General features: G+C 36.6%; 1 protein-coding gene across 2 annotated transcripts in view; it reads left to right on the top strand.

Annotated features, from left to right (window-relative positions):
- SYTL5 (synaptotagmin like 5) overlaps nucleotides 1-23,589 on the top strand; it is a 114,072-nt gene that overhangs the window by 36,266 nt on the left and 54,217 nt on the right. For both annotated transcript variants that reach the window (XM_090263929.1, XM_090263928.1), the window contains exons 3-5: nucleotides 12,945-13,060; nucleotides 14,472-14,580; nucleotides 17,786-17,923. In XM_090263929.1, coding sequence (XP_090120055.1) covers nucleotides 12,945-13,060; nucleotides 14,472-14,580; nucleotides 17,786-17,923 — 363 coding nt within the window. The remainder of the gene's footprint in view (nucleotides 1-12,944; nucleotides 13,061-14,471; nucleotides 14,581-17,785; nucleotides 17,924-23,589) is intronic.

The following is a 23,589-nucleotide window of genomic DNA, read 5'->3' as shown; positions in this document are numbered from 1 at the left end:
AAGTTTTATATCCAGTAGACTTGTCACTTGTTTTCATTCAACAGGCATTGGCTATTTTTAGCCATTGAAATTTTCATATAAATTTTAAAACTGCCTTAACAATTTTCACAAAACAAACATTACTGGCATTTTTTATCAGGATTGCATAATATCAACAGGTAATTTCACAGGAGAATTGACATCTTTCAATATTTAATCTCAATCCACAAACACTATGTGCCCCTCCATTTATTTAAGTCTTCTTTAATTTCTCTCAATATTTTATAGCTTTCTGGTACAAGACATACACATTATTAGATTGATTTCAAGTATTTTGTTTTTATTATAAAGTGTCCTTTAAAATTTTTATTTTCTAATTGTTTGTTTTTGATATGCAATTATAGAAATGCAGTGGACTTGGGTAGCTTGACCTTGTATTCAGTAATCTTGTTAAATTCACTTATTAATTATAACAGTTTCTGAGAAGCCTTTCAGATTTTCTTTATACACAGTCATGTCATCTGTGAAAAGTGTTTTACTTCTTTTTTTCTAAAATATATCTTTTTTTCTTACCATATTGTATATTTGTTTTCAGTTTTATTAAATTCTGCATTTTTCTTTATTTTTTTCTTTCCTTTTATCTCTTTTGGATTAAATTTATTTTTCATTATCAATATTTTATACAGATGCTTACTTAGTTTTTCAACCTTTGTTTTTTTCTAAAGTATGTATTGTAAGGATTGAACTTCTGTGCTTTCATTGCTTTAGCTACATCTCACATATTTTTATATAAATAATTTTACAATATACATTTAGTTCTTGAGGCGGATGTGCCTCGCACACCCTGGGCTCAGTTGGAAGTTGCTCTGTTCAGCAGAAGCTTCGTGACCACGGCAGAACAAACCTTTACCCAGGACATTTCATTATGTCTGGGGGAAGGAAGGTGCCTGCCTCTCTAGTGGAGAATAGCAAATATATCTTCTTCCCTCATGCCTTTTATTGAGGAGGATACACATGAGAGATACAAGGTCAAGATTCATGAATCATCAATAGCTTGGAGGTGTTAGGGTTACAGCTAACAATAATAGATTACATGTACGAGTACAGGGGGCACAGTGACAAGTCTGTGTCATGATCTATCAAACATTTTGTTGCCACACTGGCATTAGGTGCAAGGTTTGATACATTCCTTGCTAGAGATTGTTTATGTTACATTAAAAGATAAGCAGAGCAAGTTCTAAAGCATAATAAGCATTCTTTAAATCCAATTCCCACGAAAACCCTCTGAGTGGCTTTCGGTTATGTCTCCCGCGCAGCCTTATGTTGAGACTTAAAGACAAGCACGACCGGGATGCCGGCGGCAGTCATGCTCAGGCCAGGGCTACAGTTCCCTAAACCACAAGGAGTGGTTCCCTACAAGATCTGTTTTATAATTTCTTTTACTTTGATCATGAGTTATTTACAATTGTCTTCATTAATTTCTGATTTCATGGGGAATTTCTGTATCTCTTTTTGATATTGAATTGTAGCTTAATTCTACTGTGGTAAGAGAACATACTTTGTATAATTTCAATATCTGAAATTCAACCCAGCAAGTTGTTGATTTTGTTAAATGTTTCTTATATCCTTGAAAGAAAATGCATTCTGCAGTTGTGGATTTGAGTATCCTAGGTAGACTCTTAAATTTGCATATCATGTTGTCTAAATCTTCCATATCCTTATTGATATTTTATTTACATATTTTTTATTGTTGTTCTATTACAGTTTTGCCATTTCCTCCCCTGTATTTACATATTCTATCTGCTATTAGGAGAGATGTACAAGGGGGATCCAAAAAACACTGAATTTATTTTAAAAAATTATATATTTATTCTTACATGTTTAAACTTCAGTCACCTTCAAAGTACTCTCCATTTGATGCAATACACCTATTGAGACATTTTTTTCTACTGCTCAAAACTGTTTTTGAACTCATCAATTTTGATGCCTTTTAGTGCCTCTGCTATTTTATGTTTCACTTTTTCCAAATCAGCAAAACATTTCCTTTTGAGGGCATTTTTCATCCAGGGAAACAAACAAAAAAAAGATTGGGTGAATAGGGAGGGTGGGGCATAGGAGTCATGCCACTTTTGATAAAAAAAACTGCTGAATACTCACCGTGGGGTGGGCAGGTATATTCATAAATCACCCATCATGAAATGGGCAAACGTGTTAAGTATTCAAAAAATTCACTGAAGCCAAATGCAGCCTCTCACAACAATGCCAGCTGGTACACTGATAAAGATGTGTTCCTAGAACACTCACCTAGCAGAGGAAGCCTGTACTACAAGGGGCCCAACTTCCAGAATTTTCTGCTTATTCTTTTTTTTTTTTTTTCAGTAAACTTGATTTATTCATAACATGACGTGTGGAGATAATGAAACGTGGTACACATCTTCTAGAGACAGAGAACTTCTTTTAGGAATAACAAACTTTTTTTTTTTTTGTATGAGAAACTATACCATTCACCTAGGGGCAGTGGTGCAGAAGAACAAAATGGTTTTGTTATGGTCCCTCTATGTCCCAAAACTGAGAAATTTCTTCTTCACATTCCTAGTGGTGGCTTGCATGCATGGTCAGGTCACAGAGGTTGTTGTCTAAAGTGTGTCCATGTGGCGGTGGAGACATGGGTTTGAGAAGCGATGAACTTGAAGCAGTCTGTCGGGTCCCTGATGGACTGATGACTGATGATTGAGAGATACTTCGCGGGTCCCGAAGATCAACAGCGACACCAGAAATCATATCAGTATCATCATGTGGCTCTGAGGTGAAATTCTGGCCACAAACCCATTGTGGTCTTCATGCCTGAACAGGTAGTACCCATGTTAGGTCTGCCGCACGATCAGAGGAAGACTTGCAGTTCCTGCAGGGCTGGCCTATCAGAGCCCCACGTCATCCTGTGGGCTCCTCAGTGGGGGTGGTACCAGGTTCAGGTGGGTGTCTGGTCTGTGCGGCTTCCCATCCACTGGTTCAGGGACTGAGTGGTCCCTCTGTGTTCAGCATCTCAGCAGAATCCAGCTGCCTTGTCCTCCTGCAGACAGCTGACCTGCTCCAAAACAGGCAGACGCTCTCTCCAAGTTCAATTTCCTGGAAGGAGGTGGCCTTTATCTTTTCTGATCACAAAAGATGTAAGGATTTGGGTCCACACAGTTCAGCTTCATCTCCTGCAGGGTCCCTGCAGGGCAGGGCAGCTGCAGCTCCAGCGCCCGGAGCCTCTGGCCTCCGGACAAAGGGAGCACCAGGGACGGTGGGGCGGCGCCGCACACACGTGCTCCACGGGCGCCAGAGCACGCGCCAACATCTCTGCTTATTCTTTTAGTTCTGAAAATATGTGCTTTATATATGTTGAAGGTATAGTCTTGAGTGCTTAGATAATTACTATTGTGAAGTTTTATGGGTGTGCAGAAACCTTCATAATTATGGAAAGTCCCACCTTATCTCTAGTTCTGATTTTTTTCCCTTAAAGTTTATTTTGTAGTTAGTATGGCAATAGCAGTTTTCTTTTGGTAGGTGCATACTGGGTAAACCCCTCCTAGTGCTATTTTTGTATATTTTAAGTATCTGTATATTTATCTATACACACACACACACATATATATTTACACACACACACACACACATTTTTTCTTACTTAATTCAGGCAGCTATAACAGAATACCATAGACTAGGTAGTTTTTAAATAGCACAAATGTATTTCTCATAGTTCTGGAGACTGGGAAGTCCAAGATCAAGGTTCTGGAAGATTTGTTATCTTGTGAGGGCCTGCTTCCTGGATCATAAAGAGGTAGCTGTCTTCTTGCTGTGTCCTTACATAGTGGAAAGGACAGGGAAACTTTCTGGGGTCTTTTTATAAGGATAATAATTACCTCCCAAAGACTCAACCTACAAATACCTTCAGATTGGGTATTACATTTTAACACATGAATTATGTGGGAGCACAAATATTCAATTTATAAAATAGTTAATCTCACAAGATATTGTTATTTTATAGTCAACATTCACTTAAATTCACTACATAGTTACCCTTTACATTGTTTCATACCTTTTATTACTACATCTCTATCTTTCTATCTGGGATAGTTCTTCTGTCTAAAGTATAGCCTGTGGTGTTTCCTTCAGTGCGGTTCTGCTAATGATGAATACTACTAATTTTTGTTTTTCTTAGCATGGCTTTATTTTCAAACATGTTTTTTGCCAGTTACTGAAGTCTAGCTTAGAAATTATTAACTTTTGGTAATTTGAAATTATTCATTCCATTGGCTTCTGGTTTCCAGTGTTCCTCTTAAGAAATCAGATGTCAGTATGCATATTGTTGCTTCTTTAATATTTCCCCGTCTTGTCGATTTTTAACAGTTACTGTAACATGGCTAGGTCTGATTTTCATTGTATTTATTTATCTTGGGTTTTCTAGAGTATCTTAAATCTTCACCATTTGATGTATTTTGTCACATATAAAAATTTCTCAGATAATATCTTTTCAACTATTGGTTTTACCCATCTTCTCTCTCCTCTACTCCAGGTTCTCCAAATATGTATCTTAGTTACAGTCAACATCTTTCATATAGTTCTTAAACTGTTTCCATATTTTCTATTTTTTGATCTCTGATTTCATTACATATTTCAGTCTGATTTGTCTTTCAATTCACTAATCCTTTCCTTGGTTATGTCTAATCTGCTGTTATATCCATCTACTTTGTTTTTGCTATATTTTCTAACTCTCTGCTGACCTCTGTTCTTATAATTTCTCGAGTAAATTATTTGTAATTATTTTAATGTCTATGATTTATAGCTTCGTTATTTAAGTTCCCTGTAAGACTGATTGTATTGTTTGTCGTTTCTCTTGGTTTTACTCATATCTGTGTTCTCATAAACTTGATAATTCTGGATTTGTAAACAAATTCAAAAATTGTACAATTAAAAATTGTAAATCATAGTGATGTTCTACATCAAGTGAGAATATATATTTTTCTTATAGTGTGATAATAGGATAGAGCCACTAGGTACTCAATGTTACCCTAATCAAATTAAGGATTGAGCTTATTTCAAAATTGGACCATCATTCCCTGTGAGAGCTGATCTAGTTTTGGAACACAGTTACTCTTAGGTAATAGTCCTTTAAGGTTTTAGCATATCATATACCTATTAGATAATAAAGGCAATTGATTTTGTATTTTATAGATAGTAGAAATAAGAATGCCAAGAGGTTAGAATGAGTGTTAGTAGAATTGGGATAAGTAAGTTTCTTCATTTGTTTCTCCACCCAGCTCTTTTCCTACCAGACTCTGCTAAGGTAAGTTTTGCTATTTCAGGGCAATAAAAAAGGAAATGGAATTTTAACAAATATCTGACCTTCCAGTTGCAGAGTCTGAGGATTTATATGTAATTGCTCAACAACATTTTAAATTCTTATACAATATTATTTTATTTTGTAGATAATTAGATTATCTAATTTGTAGATTATTTTATTTTGATCTGTTAAATTTAATTATTTTCACTTTTTATTCCCTTACTGTTAACCCTTTTTTCCTACAACCTGGACCCTCATTTGCTCAGACAATAGAAACTAAGGACTATAACTCATGACCCCTTCAACCAATCAGTAGTTGTCTCAAGTTTCTTTATGGGGAGAGGAATTTTGTATTTAATTTCCAAATGCTACTAACAATTACTGAAGCATACTTTTAAATACAAGATCCAAGAGATGTATGTATTCACACGTTGTTAATCGAAAGTTTTGCCATCATCTGTTTGTCTGTCAGTATGTATGGTAACTGCAGGTCTAATTCACACAAATTTTCCCCTAAATCTTGTCAGATCCATATTAGTTTATATTGAGAGATAAACATTTCATGTATTAATGGAATTTTAAGGTTGGTTGTTATAGATATAGCTTACTCAAAATAATATGGGGTGGCAAAAGTAGGTTTATACTTGTAATACACATAAATAATAAAATAATAATAATAGAATAAACTGTGTTTCACATACTCACAACTGTAAACCTATTTTTATTCTCCTCTGTATAACAATTTCCTGTGTTTTTCCCCTTAATACTAATATGCTATATAGTTTGCTTATTTATCTTGTTCATAGTCTTTCTCCTCTGCTAGAATATAAAATTTTATCTCTGATGTTCACTGGTGCAATTCTTGTGCCTCGACAAATGCCTATAGTAAGTACTCAATGAATATTTATTAAATGATTAGATGGGTAGATGAATAAGTAAATCAGTTAATGAATGAATTAATAGATGGCAGGGTTTCACTTAAAGCATTTCAGGCTCAAACAAGTTACAGAACAAGTGTGGTTTTCTTCTGCCAAGATTATGGAATTAAAACAAAAAAAACAACATGAGCCATGCCAAATACATTTGTCCTCTACACAGAGTAAATACCCAGCTTTCACAGAAAGATCCAACTATAAGATAAGTTGTTGTCAGGAGGGTATAAAAATAAATAATACCAAATTGAAAGTTCTATGTCTTCATTAGGACATGTTAATGTATTAATATAGAACATCTAAATTGTGTACTTCTTTTATTGGTGAAGCAATAACTTAATAAACCCAACCATCCACCTACCCAATTGATCCACCCATACATTCATCTATCCATCCCCTTTACAACATTTATTGATAACCTGTTGGTATACTAGGAGATAAGGATAAAAAGCTGTATGAAACATGGACTACCATCAGGGTTTTCAGTCTAAGGAGGAAGATGAGTTTATTACAATACTGTCTCATCAGTAGAGTAATTGGTCTTCATGCATTAAAATATTTTAAGGAAGAAACAGAGCTTCTAACATGTAATTTTTATACCTCTATGACAACAACAACTTATAGTTATATTCTTATGTGACAGCTGGAAGTCAGTGTTTAATGTGACATATCAAAATCCCTCCTCACTTTTAAAGCAGAAATAAGAGACCATTACTTCTCTGATATTCTAGCTACTAGTCTGTGTGATCCCTGAGACATAATCTGTCAATATTGAAAGTCCCTTGTTTGCTATTCATGGAGTGGCATTTGAAAAGAAAGCGTGAATACTTTATTGGCAGGGAACATTCTTTGTTTTGTTTTAAGATAATGCTGCAGTGCCACTGGGCTGTCTTCATGTTTAATAGACCATAAAATTAAAATTTCCACCCTGACTTCTAAGAGATGAGATGAGTCAGAAAGTGACTCATTCTGTAATCAGTTGGAAGCACAACCTTTATTGTCATTTACCTCAGACTAGGTAAAAGTAAAGAGATTTTATTGCTGTGGCACTGAAAAGATTAGAGCAAGGGCTGATGGAGAGAGACTTAGCTGGTACAATGGGCTGAGCAGCCATTGACATTTTCTCTAACCCCTTCTGATTCTAACAAGGTGGTTGCTGTACATCCAGTTTTAAAGCTAATTCTATAGAAAAAAAATGAAAGGGATTCTGACACAGCCAGTTAGTTCATTTTGCCATCTTAATGAGACCTACAAAATTCCACATGATTATGTTAACTGAGGTAGATGCCCTTCAACACAAAGACATTCATAATGGTCATTTTTCCTAATTAGCACCCCAGTTGAACTCAGAAAGGCCTCGAAGATAAAAGCTACATGACAGGGAACCAAAAAATGAAACACTTCTGATAACGGTATTCACAAGCTGATTTTATATTCATGCCATGTTGTGATATTTCATGCTGCTCTATGTCCTTGTGAGAGTCTCTTTTTAAAGAAAGAGAAACCTGATGTTTTGTTTTCGATGAATTGGTAATGATTACTGAAATAGTTGAAATATAAATCTCTGTCAGTCATCTTGAAACAAGATAGTAATGATGGTTGGAACATGCAAAGAGAGAGTGCAGGAGGGAATGTGTAGTCCTTTATTATGAAAAAAGGGAATAAATACAACCCTTAAAATCTTGAAAGTGATCTTACACTTACTTGTAAGACTTGATGTTGTTAGGAGCTGAGCTGTCACTCAGAGGTAGGCTGTCGTATTCTCCTGTTGGACATAATCTCCGAACACCAGCATCTCACAAGATCATTCTACACCCATGATGAAGTGAGACAAAATAAGAACACTTCATAATATTGTCTAAGCATAAACAAAAGCAAGGTGACTGTTCAAGGCACAATGTACCAAACATCCCCCTTTCTTGACTGATGTGAATGACATGCTGCTTCTTTACCAATTATAGCTTTAGCCTTATTCTACTCTGCCCTTCCTCTAGATAAAATTTATTAAGATGCTTATCATATCATTGTCCCCACTTCCTGACATCACTGAATCTAGAGCAGATATCTTCTCCCTTGAACTTAACATAATCCCTAAACCCTATATTATATACTTTCAAACTCCCTCTTTCAGAGATGCCCCATGGTTCTCATGTCATGTGTTTTTCTTCATTTCAAAGAACAAAGATCTTAACTTGTTCAACCAGATGTGGGTTCCTGATGATCTTTGGTGTGATAGGTATTGATAGTTGCCACATAGTCATTTCAAAATCATCACCAGTTTATTAAATTTCCATAATCTAGCTGCAAGGGACAATATGAGTAATTCCACCTTGACCCAGAGATTTTGGGCATGGTAAGGAGCTGTTTTGAGTGCTTTGACATGCTATTTTCAACCATCGGTTCATTACATAAAAGAGCCCTTTCCACTTTTAGAATGCCTTGTTCGCTGTGGCATGGTATCTTAATACCTACATAGACTAGAGAGATTTTTAAATGTGAAAATATCATACACATAAAACAGTCTATAATGTATTGAATGGTTTCAACATAATAGAGTATCTGCATATTTATCACCCAGTTTAAGAAAGAGAACATTTCTGTTTTGCATCTTTCATTCCCTTGCTTTACTTTATTTTCTTATTTTTCATTTTTGACTGTTATAGAAATGGAAATCATACTGTATGTATTATTTGTGACTTTTTAGCTCAACATTTTAAAATGAAACCTAACCATGTTTATGTTATCACCATTACATTCATCTCCACCACAGTACCATTCTATAATGTATCTATTTTTTTTTAATTTTATTTTTTGGTTATTCAATTACAGTTGTCCCATTTTTCCCCCATTGCTCCCCCCTCCCAGCCCATCCCTTCTCCCACAATTATATCCCTCCCCGTTGTAATGTATATATTTTAATATTGGTGAGCCTTTATATTGTTTCAGTTTATGGTACAAAAATGCTGCTGTAACATTCTTGTTCATGTGATCTGACTAATATGTACAAGAGTTTCTGTAGGGTGGGGCTTTTCAAACTGTGGGTCATGACCAATTGGTAGGTATTTCATTTGAAAATAAGGAAGTATATGTGTGTGTATAAGTGTAATAATAAATGTAGTACACAGGGTGGGGCAAAAGTAGATTTACAGTTGTTTGTATGGAAAACAATATAATAATAAATAATAATATAAGAATAAACTCTATTTTGCATACTGACAACTATAAACCTACTTTTTCTCCACCATGTGTATTCACATAGAAATGTAAATACATGTAAATATATAAATACGTTAATATATATGTAAATGTGTGAGTCTGTGTGTTTATTTTCTGGATTGTGATATAAAATGTGTTTCTTACTGTGACCTCTGCCAAAAATGTTTGAGGAGACTCCTGCACAGAGTGCACCTAGGAATGAAATTTCAGGGCAAAAGATATTTTCCCCCTATAAATCTAAGGAGAACCCTGGTTGACTCTATATTTAAATAAGCTTCCAAGCAAAAGCCTGAAGTTTCAGAAGTTTAATGTTAAATAAAATTAGGGCCTAGAAAATTCTGAATACTCAATAATCATTAATCACAAATAATGAGTGTAATTCAATTTCAGTCAAAATCATTCTTCAGAGTATGACCTAGAGGAAACACAAAATTCCAAGCCTTGTATTTTTCAAATGTGAAATTGATGTGACAGAGAGGGGTACTAATGTAACGTTGGACGTCATATTTATTTTCTTTTCCCTTTTACCTCTCCTTTATTCCTATACTCTGCCCTCAACACACACACACAAACACAATCACAGCCCATTATATGAAATGCTACATGTTATTCCTTGGCTTCTATTGGTTTTCACCATTACTGAAGGCCTTCTTATAGCTGAAAAGTATGAGTTCTCATCTGAGAGTTTTAGCAAAAATAAAGGCATGGTTTTCAGTATAAATTCTGTTTCTGTCATAATATCTTTATAACTTTGGACAGATTATTTAACCCATGTGAGCTTTGTTTTCATCATCTGTAAATTGAGAATAATAATAGCTACCTATGGCTTTTAGTGAGGATTAGAGATATAATATATAAACAACCTAACACTTTACTTGGTACATGGTATAAGCTCACTAGGTATTTGTTTTCTCATTCTTCTACTAAGCTGTCCATCTACCTCCATGACCTGAGAAGATGATAAGGCATAATTTCAAAAGATTGTTCTGATGTCATAGAGCTCTGAAATGATAAATGACTCAGTTGCATATATGAGTTGAGCAAACATAAGGATTATAGCTAGTGTTCCTACAAGAATAGCAAAAGGTAATGACTAACAATTCTGGGAATATCTTATTTGTGTTAGGTGTTGGCAGTTCTAGGTGTATGTGGTAAAGATGATATGAGACTCATTTCCTGTGGCAGGTAAACTGGATATGTCTTTTTTTCCCCTGTCACATGTGAAATTACTCTAAGTGTGCTATCCATCTCACTCCATATCTCAAGAACATACAAAAAAAGAGTTGAGATTTTGGCATGCCACTATTGGGATTTTTCAACCACTGCTTTATATTACTCCTCTTGTTCTTGTTTATTTTGTGTACACTTTTTCCTATTGCAGAGGTTGACAAATTTTTTAAAGAAATAAAATGCTAGAGAAAATATTTTAGACTTTGTGGCCATGTGCTACATGCAGCTTTGCAGTTGTAGCAGAGAAGCAGCCAGATAAAATACAGAAACAAATGAACATTGCTATGTTCAAATAAAACTATTTAAGGACAATGATTTTTTAACACAATTCATATACTTTCATGTGTCATGAAATATTCTTTGGATTTTTTTCCAAGCAATTAAAAGCTTTAAAAACATCCCTAGCTTGTAGGTCATACAAAGCAGGTAGTTGGGTGAATTTAGCCCACAGGCCACAGTTTGCCCACTTCTGCCATATTGCTTTTCTGAATTTTCCATAGCTATTTTTTCACAAGCTGTGCAAGTCATTTCCTAAACTAAATATTAAAAATATATAGAACTCTATGTTTTATTATTGTATTAGTTTTCTGTTTCCACCATAACATTACCACAGTTTAGCAGCTTAAAACAACACTAATATATTATCTTACAGTTCTAGTTCAGAAGTCTGGGTTGTCTTGCTTTGCTTCTCTACTCAAAGTACAGAAGGCTAAAATCAAGGAATGTGCTGGCTGAGCTCCTATAAGGAAGCTTGGGGATAATTCCACTTTCAAGCTCATTTTGGTGGGCAGAATCTGATTCTTTGTGGTTGTAGGAATGAGGCTCCCATTTCCTTGTTGGCTATTACCTAAGGGCCAGCCTTAGCTCCTAGAGGCCTCTCTCTATTGTCCTTGCACGTGGACTTCTATATCTGAGTCCTCTCAGAGTGTCAAATCTTTTTCTCATTTGAAATCTCTCTAATTCTACAGCATCTCAGCATTTTACTTTCTCTTCTTCTTCTTCTGTTTTTAAGAGCTTAGTGATTACTGTGGGCCCACCCAGCTAATATAGAACAATCTCCCTGATTAGAAACTTTAATTTCATCAGCAAAGTTTAATCATAGCAGTAGCTAGATTAGCACTTAGTTGAATAATTAAGGGATAGGAATCTTGAGGAGACAGCTTTAGAATTTAGAATAGCACAATTACCATCTACATTTTCAACATAAATAATGATATGTAAGTCTATAGAGCATTGAGATGTATCCAGAAATAATTTAACCCATTCAAGCATTTGGTTTTGGTGGTTGGATCTTATATTTGAGATATTTCATAAGCACATTTTATACAGTTTGCCTCCAGAATGGCATTCCAACTCCTTAGCATGACATTCAAAGATTTCCATCATATGACTAAATTTTATCTTTCAACCTCCTTTTCCATTACAACCCTCCAAAGAAGTGTTGAGACAATAGTTGGTGAATAGTGTTGTCCCAACGATAGAGATGGAACATAGGCCTGTGTAACTAGGGTAAAGGGTTAGTGTAACTATTGCAGGGGGAGGGGTGCTTAAAAGATGGCTTCAATTATTCAAAGATCCTTCTTCTTTACCTTCAACATTCAATTGATTGTGAAATTCAGACAAACCCTTATAACAACTATGTTTTTAATTTATCTCCTCCTCTCTGTTAGTCTTGCCATTGCCCTAACATGAGTCTTGTCATCTCTCTCCTGGACTATTGCTATGGCCAACCTGTCTCTTTGAGCCATTCTCTTTAATTCAGTCATCATAGTACAGTAGTGTACATAGTAGGTATTATTCTAAAACAATCTTATCACAGCCCCTTTATAATTAAAAACCTTCACTTTGTCCCCCACTGTTTCCACTGAAAATTATTTTACCCACTAATGCAGTGGTTAAGAACTTGAGCCCTAGGCTAGACTCCTTGGGATGGGATCTTAATTCTCCTACTTAGCAGCTATGTGATGTGAGACATGGTATTCTATTACTCTGAGTCTCAGTTTCCTCATCTGTAAAATGGGGATAATAATGTTTACATAGTTTTATGTGGATAAAAATAAGTTAAGTATGAAGAGCAATTACTAATACCTGGTACATGGTATGTATTCATCTAATATTGGCCATAATAATCATCATAGAGTACTCCAGAGATTGAGGCGAACTCTATAAATAACTGGCTATTTTTCACTTAAGAATTTTTTAGAGTTATCTATTTGGCTAATTAATTGAATTTCAGTAGTCTCCCCTTTTGCCCTGTGCAGGCAGCTAAGGATTGTAACCGGTGAATGGTTTTATGAAGAAAAGGCAAAACGTTTCAAACAAGCCAATGTTCTAGGCACAGATGTTGTCCGACAGTCCATCTTAAGAAGAAATCCAGGTAATTAAAGCAATTATTTGGTTTCAAAATGGTTTTAATCTTCATTTTTGGCTGGCTAAATAATTTCCCTATATTATGTAGCAAATGAGTACACTTGAATTTCCTGAATCCCTTAGGTCATTTCAAAACATGAAATCTAAATTTGCAATTCATACAAAGGAAGAGGAAGTCAGTAGAAAACATACACAGTGATTTTCCATATGTCTTATACACTGAGACTTTTATAGGAAGCATTTATCTTCACCCCAGACAGTTCTTTTACTGAATGCACTTCCAATATTTCACTAAATATTTAAGGAAGTAACACAAAACAGATGAATTAAATGATTCACACTGTGAAAGCAATCCTTGATTTTTCAACAAAATGTTTTTTCAGATATTTTAAAATGTTACTTTTTCTAATCCAGTTGTTCTCAACCAAGAGATAATATTGTATATTTTGCCCCCTTCCCTAAGCCAGAGGACCATTGAGAAATGCAAGGGGTCACTTCTGGTTATCTCAATGACTTGGAAGGAGGGGAGATTAACAACATTTAGCCAGCAGGTGCCAAAGATGTTCTATAGTCTGAAAGGCACAGGATGGATTCACTCAGTGAAGAATTATACTGTCACCAAATGAAAATAACAGCCCACCCTGAGAATGCTACTCTGTGCATTCAAACTATAGTTTAATTGGTTAAGTATTGAGTGAAACTTACGTTTGAGAGTGTGTTTCTCATGTGTGGTGTAGTAAAGATAGAGCAGGCATCTTCTGGCCTCTTTCTAGGGTATATGGTATTTCATATACTGGAGACTAATTCCCTGGTTTTGAAGTGTGGCAGGAAGGGAAGGCTTGAAACTGATTTCAGTGCCACTTCTGGGTGTTGAACTAGCAAGGAAGGGCTTTCTCAGATGGGTAAGATCAGGTTTGATGACAAAGAGACAGAATGGAGTAGAGTTAGAATTAAGCAGTTAGCTATGGCTACTTCCTTCACTCAAGTTATGAGGTGTATTCACAGGTACTCACCCTCCCATTACATATGACTTATGTACTAGAAACCAGGGTATCATTTCTAGAATCCCATTCTAAATTCAATCTCTAAGGATTTGGAGTTCTCATGAACCTAGGCTCCTCTACTCTGAAGATATCTATAGAGGGATGATGTATTGTTCCTCCATTGTCATCATCCCTGAAAAGCTTATCTTAGTATACCTCCCATGGGTGAGTCCTGGTCTTATTCCTCATTTAACTCTGAAATGGTCAACGAATTAGAAATAACTATATGACTGAGAATTTTTGGACATGAATATCATTGCCAGTTATTAGAGACTTCTTTGTCCTGTGCTAATGTAGGAAAGTGAATAAAAAATATAAAATTATCATTTGAGGTAATTTTGTATGTAAATTTGTTTTCTGATTATTTTTAATGAGGAGCTGAAGAAATACAAAGCCAAGAGAAAAACTGCCAAGACTCAGGAAGGTCAAACACTTCACCTTCTGTTGGGCAGAAGGCGAGCCATTATGGGCCCAGGAGAAAGGGGTAAGATTTTAAATCTTTATTCTAGACACCTCTGAAATAAAGACTCCTTAGTTTTTGAAATCTGATGTCGCTGGAGTGACCCAAAGAAGGTCAGAGATTCAACCAAGGTAACACTCTCCTATCATATCATCCTGAGAAAATACAGTTTTAATTATTGTTGGTCTTAGGTAAACAAAGGCTCCCTCTGACCTGAACATGTAAGAGCTTTTCTTTCACTCAGCATATCCAGTCTTGTACCAAGTGGTTTTCACTGCTTCTAGGTAGAGGTTTTCAGGTCAGGGCCAGTCTTGTCTATAAAGAGGTGATGACTGCCTTTGTTGTAGAATGTCAACACTCCTCCTCGAATCCTGAGTTGTGATATAGGAAATATCCAAATCAAAGGCTTATTAATTGGGCTGAAAACATTATATATCCTGTTTAAAATTCAGGCTTCCTTAAGGGAAGAAAAGCCAAATTTGGCTACATCTGTAACAATTCATAAAGCAAATATATGTGTCAGGGAGGCTACTGAGAATAGAAATAGGCACATCAGGAAGTAAGTTTCAAGGAGGCACTAGGAAACTGGAGGCAAGAGGGTTCCATCAAGGGAGAGAAGTGGCCCCCTAAATGCCAAAGGCAAAGTGCTGCTTCATTTCACAGGCAGCTGTTGGGTTAGTTTTGTGACTGAAGTAGTGAGACTTCTAACATGCATCAAATAATTTTATGGTCCTTTCCAGGTATCAGTGCATTATTCTCTAGCAGAAATCAGTGTGAGAGATTGCTAGTGTTTGAGATTTTATCTGGCTCTACAAAAAGTTTTTTTTTTTTTTAAAGGAATCTTGACCTGCAAGTAGGAAGGAAGCCTAAATGTCCATTAACTCAAATACTCATGACTTCATTAATTAGCAAAGATAAATGGAAAAGATAGCCTACAGTAACCATACATTCAATGTATTATTCTTTTTACCATGTTGTACTCATTTGTCATTCCTTAAGACACTCACAATGCCTTGTCCCTAGTCATCACTCCTTACATTACATTCTGACATACCCCTCCCCCTCTCCCCACTCTTAATTGTAAGCTCCCTTAGTGCTGGGCCCATGTTTTACTTTTCTTTTTGGCTCATAAAAAAACAATCAAAGACTTGATTGAATAAGTAACTCAGAGCTCAGTTCTTCTAGGAGCTGTACTTTGCAGACCTCACTTTAGGCATCACAGTATAAATTACAACAGAATGCCAGATTTAGAGCTTGGAGAAAATAAGTAACTCACCAGCACAATGAATTATATACATCCTGAATTGTTAAAAATAGTCATAGTGCTGGACTGAGCCCTGCTGGAACTCAAACTTGGGATCTGATGGTTCTCGTCTTCAAGGACTATGAACACCTGGTTGAGGAGAAAAGGTACATACCTGAAAATTTATTATGTATAGAAGAAATTTAGGAAAATATAAGATGATACTATGAACTGCCTGAAAGTCTTTCTAATACAAGACAAAATGTTACTTAATTACAAGAGATGTCATGGGCAGTAAATAATTAAGTAAATATTAAATAAGTGACTTAGGAAATCAATGTCGGGATGGCATAGGGGCCATCAGGAAAGACATCAAATTGTAAGTGGGACTTTATCAGGACTTTGAAAGATGGTTGGGGTTCAGGATAGCAAAAAGGGAGGAGAGTGATCAAAGTGGAAGAACCACATTAAGTCGAAATTCAGAGGTAGGAACATGTAGAAGTTGGGTCTCAGAACAGCATAAGTTGACAGTATATTAAGTGCTATTCTTAACAAAAAAATGTAATTTTCTAGTTAGAGTAAAGGTTCTGACACTTTGACAAGACACTCTTCCAGTGGTCTTTGAAACAAAGATAACTTAGCAGATTCTAAGATATCTTAGATATCTTAGCAGAATCTGCTAAGACTGTCCTAGTACTTTTGAGTACATTTTCCCTTCTAGCAAACTGTAGAATGTTGAGTAAATAAACTGGACTCTCCCAGTGCCACCACACACACACAAAAAAAAATAGAACTTTGGTTTTTATTAAAGTACATTTGAAAACCCTCATGTTTGGGGCATTCGGTAGCCTGGATCTTGACTTGAATCTTGGTTTCTGAAAGCTATTTTTTGCTCAAGATCTAAATACTTTAGTGAAGTGTAATCAGACTTCATGCTACATGAGACACTCCATTTTTCACACTTCATTACCACAGGGAAAAATGGCATGGAAGATATAAAAATGGTTCCCACCACATGGGTTCAGTCACTCATTCTATAGCAATCATTTGGGGTCTAGTATTTGTCAGGCATCACTCTATGCTCAGGGAACTTGGAATGAACTAACAAGATCAGAGTTGCTGCTTTCATTAAGCTATAATCTAATAAACTGTCACCTCAGCAGCTCCCCTGAATTCAAGCTCTTTATTCTCAGCACTTCTGCAAAAAGACTCAGTACAGGTAGTGCTTCTCGATTCTCAGGTGACAGTGGTGAGTTCCCAGAGTCAGTGTTTCTTTTCTTAGCATGGAGACAGGCTTGACCTATCAGCAGGCATTATGGCCTAGGGAGACTGTCATAACCTCTTCCACCACTACTCTTTTTTTTTTTTTTTTGCTTTTTTTAAAGATTATATTTATTTTTAGAGAGAGGGGAAGGGAGGGAGAAAGAGAGGGAGAGGAACATCAATGTGTGGTTCCCTCTCGCACGTCCCCAACTGGGGACCTGCCCTCCAACTCAAGCATGTGCCCTGACTGGGAATCAAACCAGCAACCCTTTGGATCACAGGCTGGTGCTCAATCCACTGAGCCACATCAGCCAGGATGTGCACCGCCACTCTTGTTACTATACTGTAGAAGCATGGGAACTCTCCACAACCTCTCATCCCCAAGGCCAGTCATTTTACTGTTGAATAGACTGGAAGTGGAACAGAATGACAGTGACCAGGAAAGGGGTGGGGGGAGGAAAGGAGAGAAAGAGAAAGGGTTTAGTCAAGGAACTAGTATAAATGTCCCATGGACATGGACAATGAGGTGGGGACTGATTGTGGAAAAAGGGTTCGGCGGGGTGGTGGGGAGCAATGGGGGAAAAAGTGGAACAACTGTAATAGAAAAACAATAATAAATAAAATTTAAAAATATAGTTAAAAAAACAGAAATGGTATTCTTGAAATTATGTTTTAAATGCTTTATTTTTTATGTATTAAATATATTTATTTATATACTTTCAGATTTCTTCTTAGTAAGTTCAGATCAGCAACTAGAGGAGAAATCATCATAACATCAAAAACTGAAAGTGGGCGGAGCTACAGCATGGATTTAGATAGCCAAAATTTTCGACATTTAAAGTCAGCCCCCAGCTCAGACAGGTAAGACACATGCAGATCGGACAATGGTATATAGCCTGAGGTTAAGATTGATGTATTTCGAAGGGTCTAGTCAAGGAACGTGTATGAATGACTCATGGACATGGACAACGGGGAAGGATATGATTGTGGGAGAAGGGGTGGGCTGGGTAGGGGAGAGAAATGGGGGAAAAATGGGACAACTGTAATTGAAAAAAAAAAAAGATTGATGTATTTCCATCTAGATAATGCTTCTAGATGCCTGCCTGTATAGTATTACCTCTTGGAGAACCCCTAAAACAATGTGAAAAGCCAGGAGAACATTTTTTAGTTGAAATGATAAGCACTTACACTTCTTCTGGAACTACAGCTATTGAAAAAATCTATATTTACTGCAGGGATGAGATTTTATGTTTTGGGACTCAGGGGTGCAGTTCAAATGGCGATGTACAAGGAAAATAAATTCTTTTCATTGATTTATTGATCTGTTTATGTTTAACCTTCTGAAAAAGAAAGTGTGAAGTGTCATGTACATTCCTTGTAGCTTTTTAAAAATTACTAACATCACTTGAACTGCCTCAGAGATTTTCCATAAATTGAAATTCTTTCTAGTTTCACCTCCTCTGACTTGCTATCAGTGGGGTCAAATGAGAATCTTCTATGTACATAGCTATCACCTTGTCAAGTAGAAATAGAAAAGATAGCCAAGAGCATAGTCATTTCATATCAAGCTTGATTTTCTTTATCTTGTTGGGGTATAAGTTAAGGCTTACTTTCACAATTAGCATATTTTCAAAGGCAGCAATGAGAGAAAACGTCTACCTTCATGTTTCTCTGCTTCTTCAAGTGTTAACTTCCTTTAGTTTGCTTGAAGCTGCAGTAACTGAAAAACCAAGAAGTTAAACTTCCTTAGATTCTGCAAACTGAATTGCATTCTCCCCGTTATTTATTTTAAAATATAGAACAGAAAATCCCCTAGAGAAAACATTCTTTTGAGTGTTTTTTATTTTTTCGTGGAGACTTTCCATACCTGTTTTTTCCCCCTAAAGCATTTATTTAAACTAGTGTCATTTTATGTAAAACTGCACAGAAAAACATATGAAAGCATAAAATAAATCATTTATCTATTATCGAAAGATCATCACTATATTCACTATTTTCCAAATTTTCAAAAATAGAGATATATTTCCTTTATGATAAAATTTAAACCTTGGTAGCCTTTGTCCTTGAAATAGTTACCTGTGACTTCCCTTGGGGTAGCCCCATGTTGTCCCCCCCCAAATCAACATTATTTAGAGATGATAAGCAACTAGCTTAATGTTGCTATTTTTGCTCAGCCTCTCAGGGACTCCATGGATAAGCCATCTTTGCTTACACTTCAGGCTAACATTTAAGGGGGACATTTTACACACACACACACACACACACACACACACACGTGTGTGTGTGTGTATGTATATATATATATATATATATATATATATATAGAGAGAGAGAGAGAGAGAGAGCAATATGGAGTTCCTTGCTCATTCATACACTATATAAATATTAGTATATTTTATACTAACATTTATCATTTATATGAAATTAAAATTTAACTAGGAGTTCTGTATTTTATCTGACAACTCTACTATGAGGTTTGGCAGTACACTCCAGGGAATTTCTAGGCCTCTAGACCTAGTGCTAAAGGGCAGATCGCTGAAAGTCACAGGTGCAAACTATTAGCAGAAAAGTACTCAGAAACTAGGCAAGAGCTGTCCAAAGGGTTGAAGGGGCTCTGAGCAGGATGTTAACACTGTCCTCTGAAAAGCATAAAGGAAAAATGGAACTGAATTTAAAATTAACTCTGTTCAGTAAAAAATGAAGGATGATGCTGTGTTTTTCAGCAGCATTTCTATCATGACATTGGAGGATATGGTAAGCATTTTACCATTGAACCTCCACATTCTCATAACAAACTGATTTTTCATCCTTCCTCTTCCTCCCCCACCTAAACATATACCAACACAGTTTCATCCAAATATTTTTCACTGCTCTCCAGGAGGTTTGAGACTGACTTGTCATCCTCTCTGCAAAGCTTCACAAGATGTTTTGTTTAGCTCTGATCCAAAAGCAGAGACCACACTATTCAAGCTAGTCCTCCCTGAATTTTCAGCACAAACACTTGCATGCATGCTCACTCTGGCACACACTCTTATGTGTGCATGCACATGTGCTCATTTTTTCACTGGCACCCACATTCACTGTCCCACACACCTTGTACTAGCACTGGCACATTGTCCGTCTGTCTGTCTCTCTCTCATAAACAAAGCTTGTTTAGTATTCTATAAGAAAATCATTCTTTCCTCATATTATTTTGGCAAAATGAGTTTATGAAACCACCTCTACCAACAACATATGATCTATCCTTTTTTTATTAAAGGTAAAATTATTTTTCTGTCTTGAATGTAATTTTCATTGACATCTTTGCAGTTAAGATGTCAATCAAGTAAAGGATATGATCACAGTATTTCCATGAATTGGTGAACATGGGATAGAACAGCTGAGAAAATGTGGATTCATAAAAGTATTTCATTTACTGTGACCATATCAGTGGGATTACATGAGGTCTGGAGTTGCCAAATAATTCTTCAGCTAAAAACTTTTATTTATAACTCAAAAACATTGCTTTGTAAATTCACCCTTTGCCCACCATATACACCTACGTTAATTTGAAATCCCCTAGAAGAAAACTCTGAAATAAGGATTCAAGAGCAAGTCATTTACTTAGGATCTGGTCTTGGAAAACACAGATAAGGGAGTAGAGAAGTGAGCCTGTAAAGGGATGGAAGCCAAAAAGAATGTGTCATTAAGCCAGTTTTCACTGTGCACAATTAGAGCTCAACCTCAGTGGATAACTAGGAAACAGCGTAGAACACAGCTCAGAGTTATCCAGTCAAGAGAGCAGGAATCTGGCATATTTATAAACCAGTGCCTCTTCTGTATTGATCTGTGCACAGGAGCCTCATGCTCTTGTGATCTGAACAAGTCCTCAGGCATGGAGTTGCAAGTGTTCCCAGTAAACAGTATTATGTAGGTAGAGATGAGTACTGAGGGTAAGTGGGCAGGGACACTGATGTCAGCTACAACATACTACCCAAATTTCTCCCAGAGCTCCTCCAAAGGTACAATTTGTCAAACCACCAGTTTCTTAGCCCCTGATTTATGTTTACTTTATATACATGTGACTTTCCTTATTATAATGTCAATAATGTCTGAAAGTTTGGAGACTCAGTAGTTAAACCATACTCTTGATGATATACTTAGGTTGAACTACAACTGAGTTCTTAACTTGCCTCATTCTTGTGGTCAAATGATTGTGAGCCTGAAGCCTCCTCCTCACTATCTTGTTTGTTTCTCCAATTTTTCCCCAAAGATTCATTGCATTGACATGTTATATTTCTATGAACTAAATTGGATACATTTCCCTCCTCTAATATAATACATTTCTTGGATTTCTGGGCCAACATGGAGGCCTAGACAGACACACTGCATCTCCCTCCACAACTAAGGAGGAATACAACTACCTCAAAACTAGAGACAACCAGAAGTTCCAGAAAATCAAGTTGCATGGAAGTCCAACAAACAAAGATATAAAGAAGAAATTACTCATCCAGACAGGTAGGAGGGGCAGAGCTGGGGCAGAGAGGATGAAGTTTGGTGGCAGCAGCAGCAAGCTGGCAGAAAGCACAGTCACACATTTTAAAAAGTAGGGAGAAACACCTGGGAAGTGCCCCCAGCACCAGACCAGACTGCACAGCTCATGGTTCCAGTGCCAGGGAGAATAAAGCCTCATTACTTCTGACTGTGCAAACCAGTGAGGACTGGGGTGGAGGAAGAAACTTCCAGTCTCTCAATAGAGTCCACTTATTTAAAGGGCCCCCATGGTCCTAGAATGTCCGCAGACCCACCCACTATGAGAACGATGGCCAGGGCAACATCTAGAGAGGTGCTCATCCCATATGGAAGTGGGAGTAGTGCCTGGAAAAGGGCCAAGGGCTGAGCAAGTGGCATTGTTCCCTCTCAGACCCCTCCCTCACATACAGCACCACAATGTGGTGAAACAGGTCGCCTGCACTGATGAATACCTAAGACTCTGCCCCTTACAAAGTAACAGGTGTGAGAGCTCTACCTATGACACAGAGGCAACCAAACACAGGGGCCTGTCAAGATGAGGAGACAAAGAAGTACGGCCAAAAAGAGGGAACAGATCAAGGTTCCAGTGGGAGAACTAAACGATGAGGAGATAGCCAACATAACAGATGTAAAGTTCAAAACACTGGTGACAGAGATGCTCACAAGCTTGACAGATATGCTTAAGTATGGCAAATGCATAAGGAAAGAAGTGAAGGCTATGCTAAATGAAACGAAGGAAAATCCACACAAAGCCAATGGTGAAGGGAAGGAAACTGGGGTTCAAATCAATGTTTTGGAATATAAGAAAGAAAAAAACATTCAACCAGTAAAAAATGAGCAAACAAGAATTGAAAAAAAGGAGGAGAGGCTTAGGAACCTCTGGAACAATTTTAAATGTGCCAACATCCAAATCATAAGGGTGCCAGAAAGAGAAGAGGAAGAGAAAAAGATTGAAAGCATTCCTGAAGAAATAATGAAAGAAAATTTCCCAAATTTGGCAAAGGAAATAGACATACAAGTCCAGGAAGCACAGAGAGTCCCAAACAAGCTAGACCCAAAGAGGATCACACCAAGACACATCATAATTAAAATACCAAAGGTTCAAGATAAAGAGAGAATCTTAAAATCAGCAAGAGAAAAGAAGAGAGTTACCTACAAAGGGGTGCCTATAAGAATATCAGCTGATTTCTCAAAAGAAACCTTGCAGGCAAGAAGGGACTGGCAAGAAGTATTCAAAATAATGAAAAGCAAGGACCTGCAGCCAAGACTACGCTATCCAGCAAAGCTATCAATTAGAATGGAAGAGCAGGTAAAGTCCTTCCCAGACAAGATAAAGCTAAAGGAGTTCATCATCACCAAAGCATTATTATATGAAATGTCAAAGGGACTTACTTAAGAAAAAGAAAATCAAAACTATGAACACTAAAATGACGACAAATTCGCAACTATCAACAACTGAATCTAAAAAATAAAAACAAAATCCAACTAAGCACACCAGAATAGGAACAGAATCATAGGTATGGGGATCATTTGGAGGGTTATCAGATGGGAGGAGGGAGGGGGAGAAATGGGGAAATGGTGCAGGGACTAAGCATAATTGGTTGGTATGAAATAGACAGGGGGATGTTAAGAATAATATAGGAAAGGGTGAAGCCAAAGAACTTATATGCACGACCCATGGACATGAACTAAGGGTGGTGGGATTGCTGGAGGGAAGGGGGTTACTGGGTGGAGGGGAGCAAAGGGGAAAAAATTGGGACTACTGTAGCAACATAATCAATAAAATATACTTTAATAAATAAATAAATTTATCTTATTCACTGTTGCCTAAGGTGTATTATGTGATGAGTTACATTCCTAGGTTAGCTGAGTCACAGTAGTAGCCTTTCTTCTTCAAGTCATTGAGTAGTTGAAATATGTGACTTGCTCACCTATGCATTTTATTTACACAAATAAATTAAATATACAGTTCTGCTTATATCATTGATCTAGTACTATATACATCAAGTGTTAAA

Source organism: Furipterus horrens, unplaced genomic scaffold (genome assembly GCF_987537825.1).
Source record: "Furipterus horrens unplaced genomic scaffold, mFurHor1.1.pri manual_scaffold_17, whole genome shotgun sequence".
Classification (NCBI taxonomy): domain Eukaryota; kingdom Metazoa; phylum Chordata; class Mammalia; order Chiroptera; family Furipteridae; genus Furipterus; species Furipterus horrens.
This window is presented reverse-complemented; position numbering and strand designations above follow the sequence as displayed.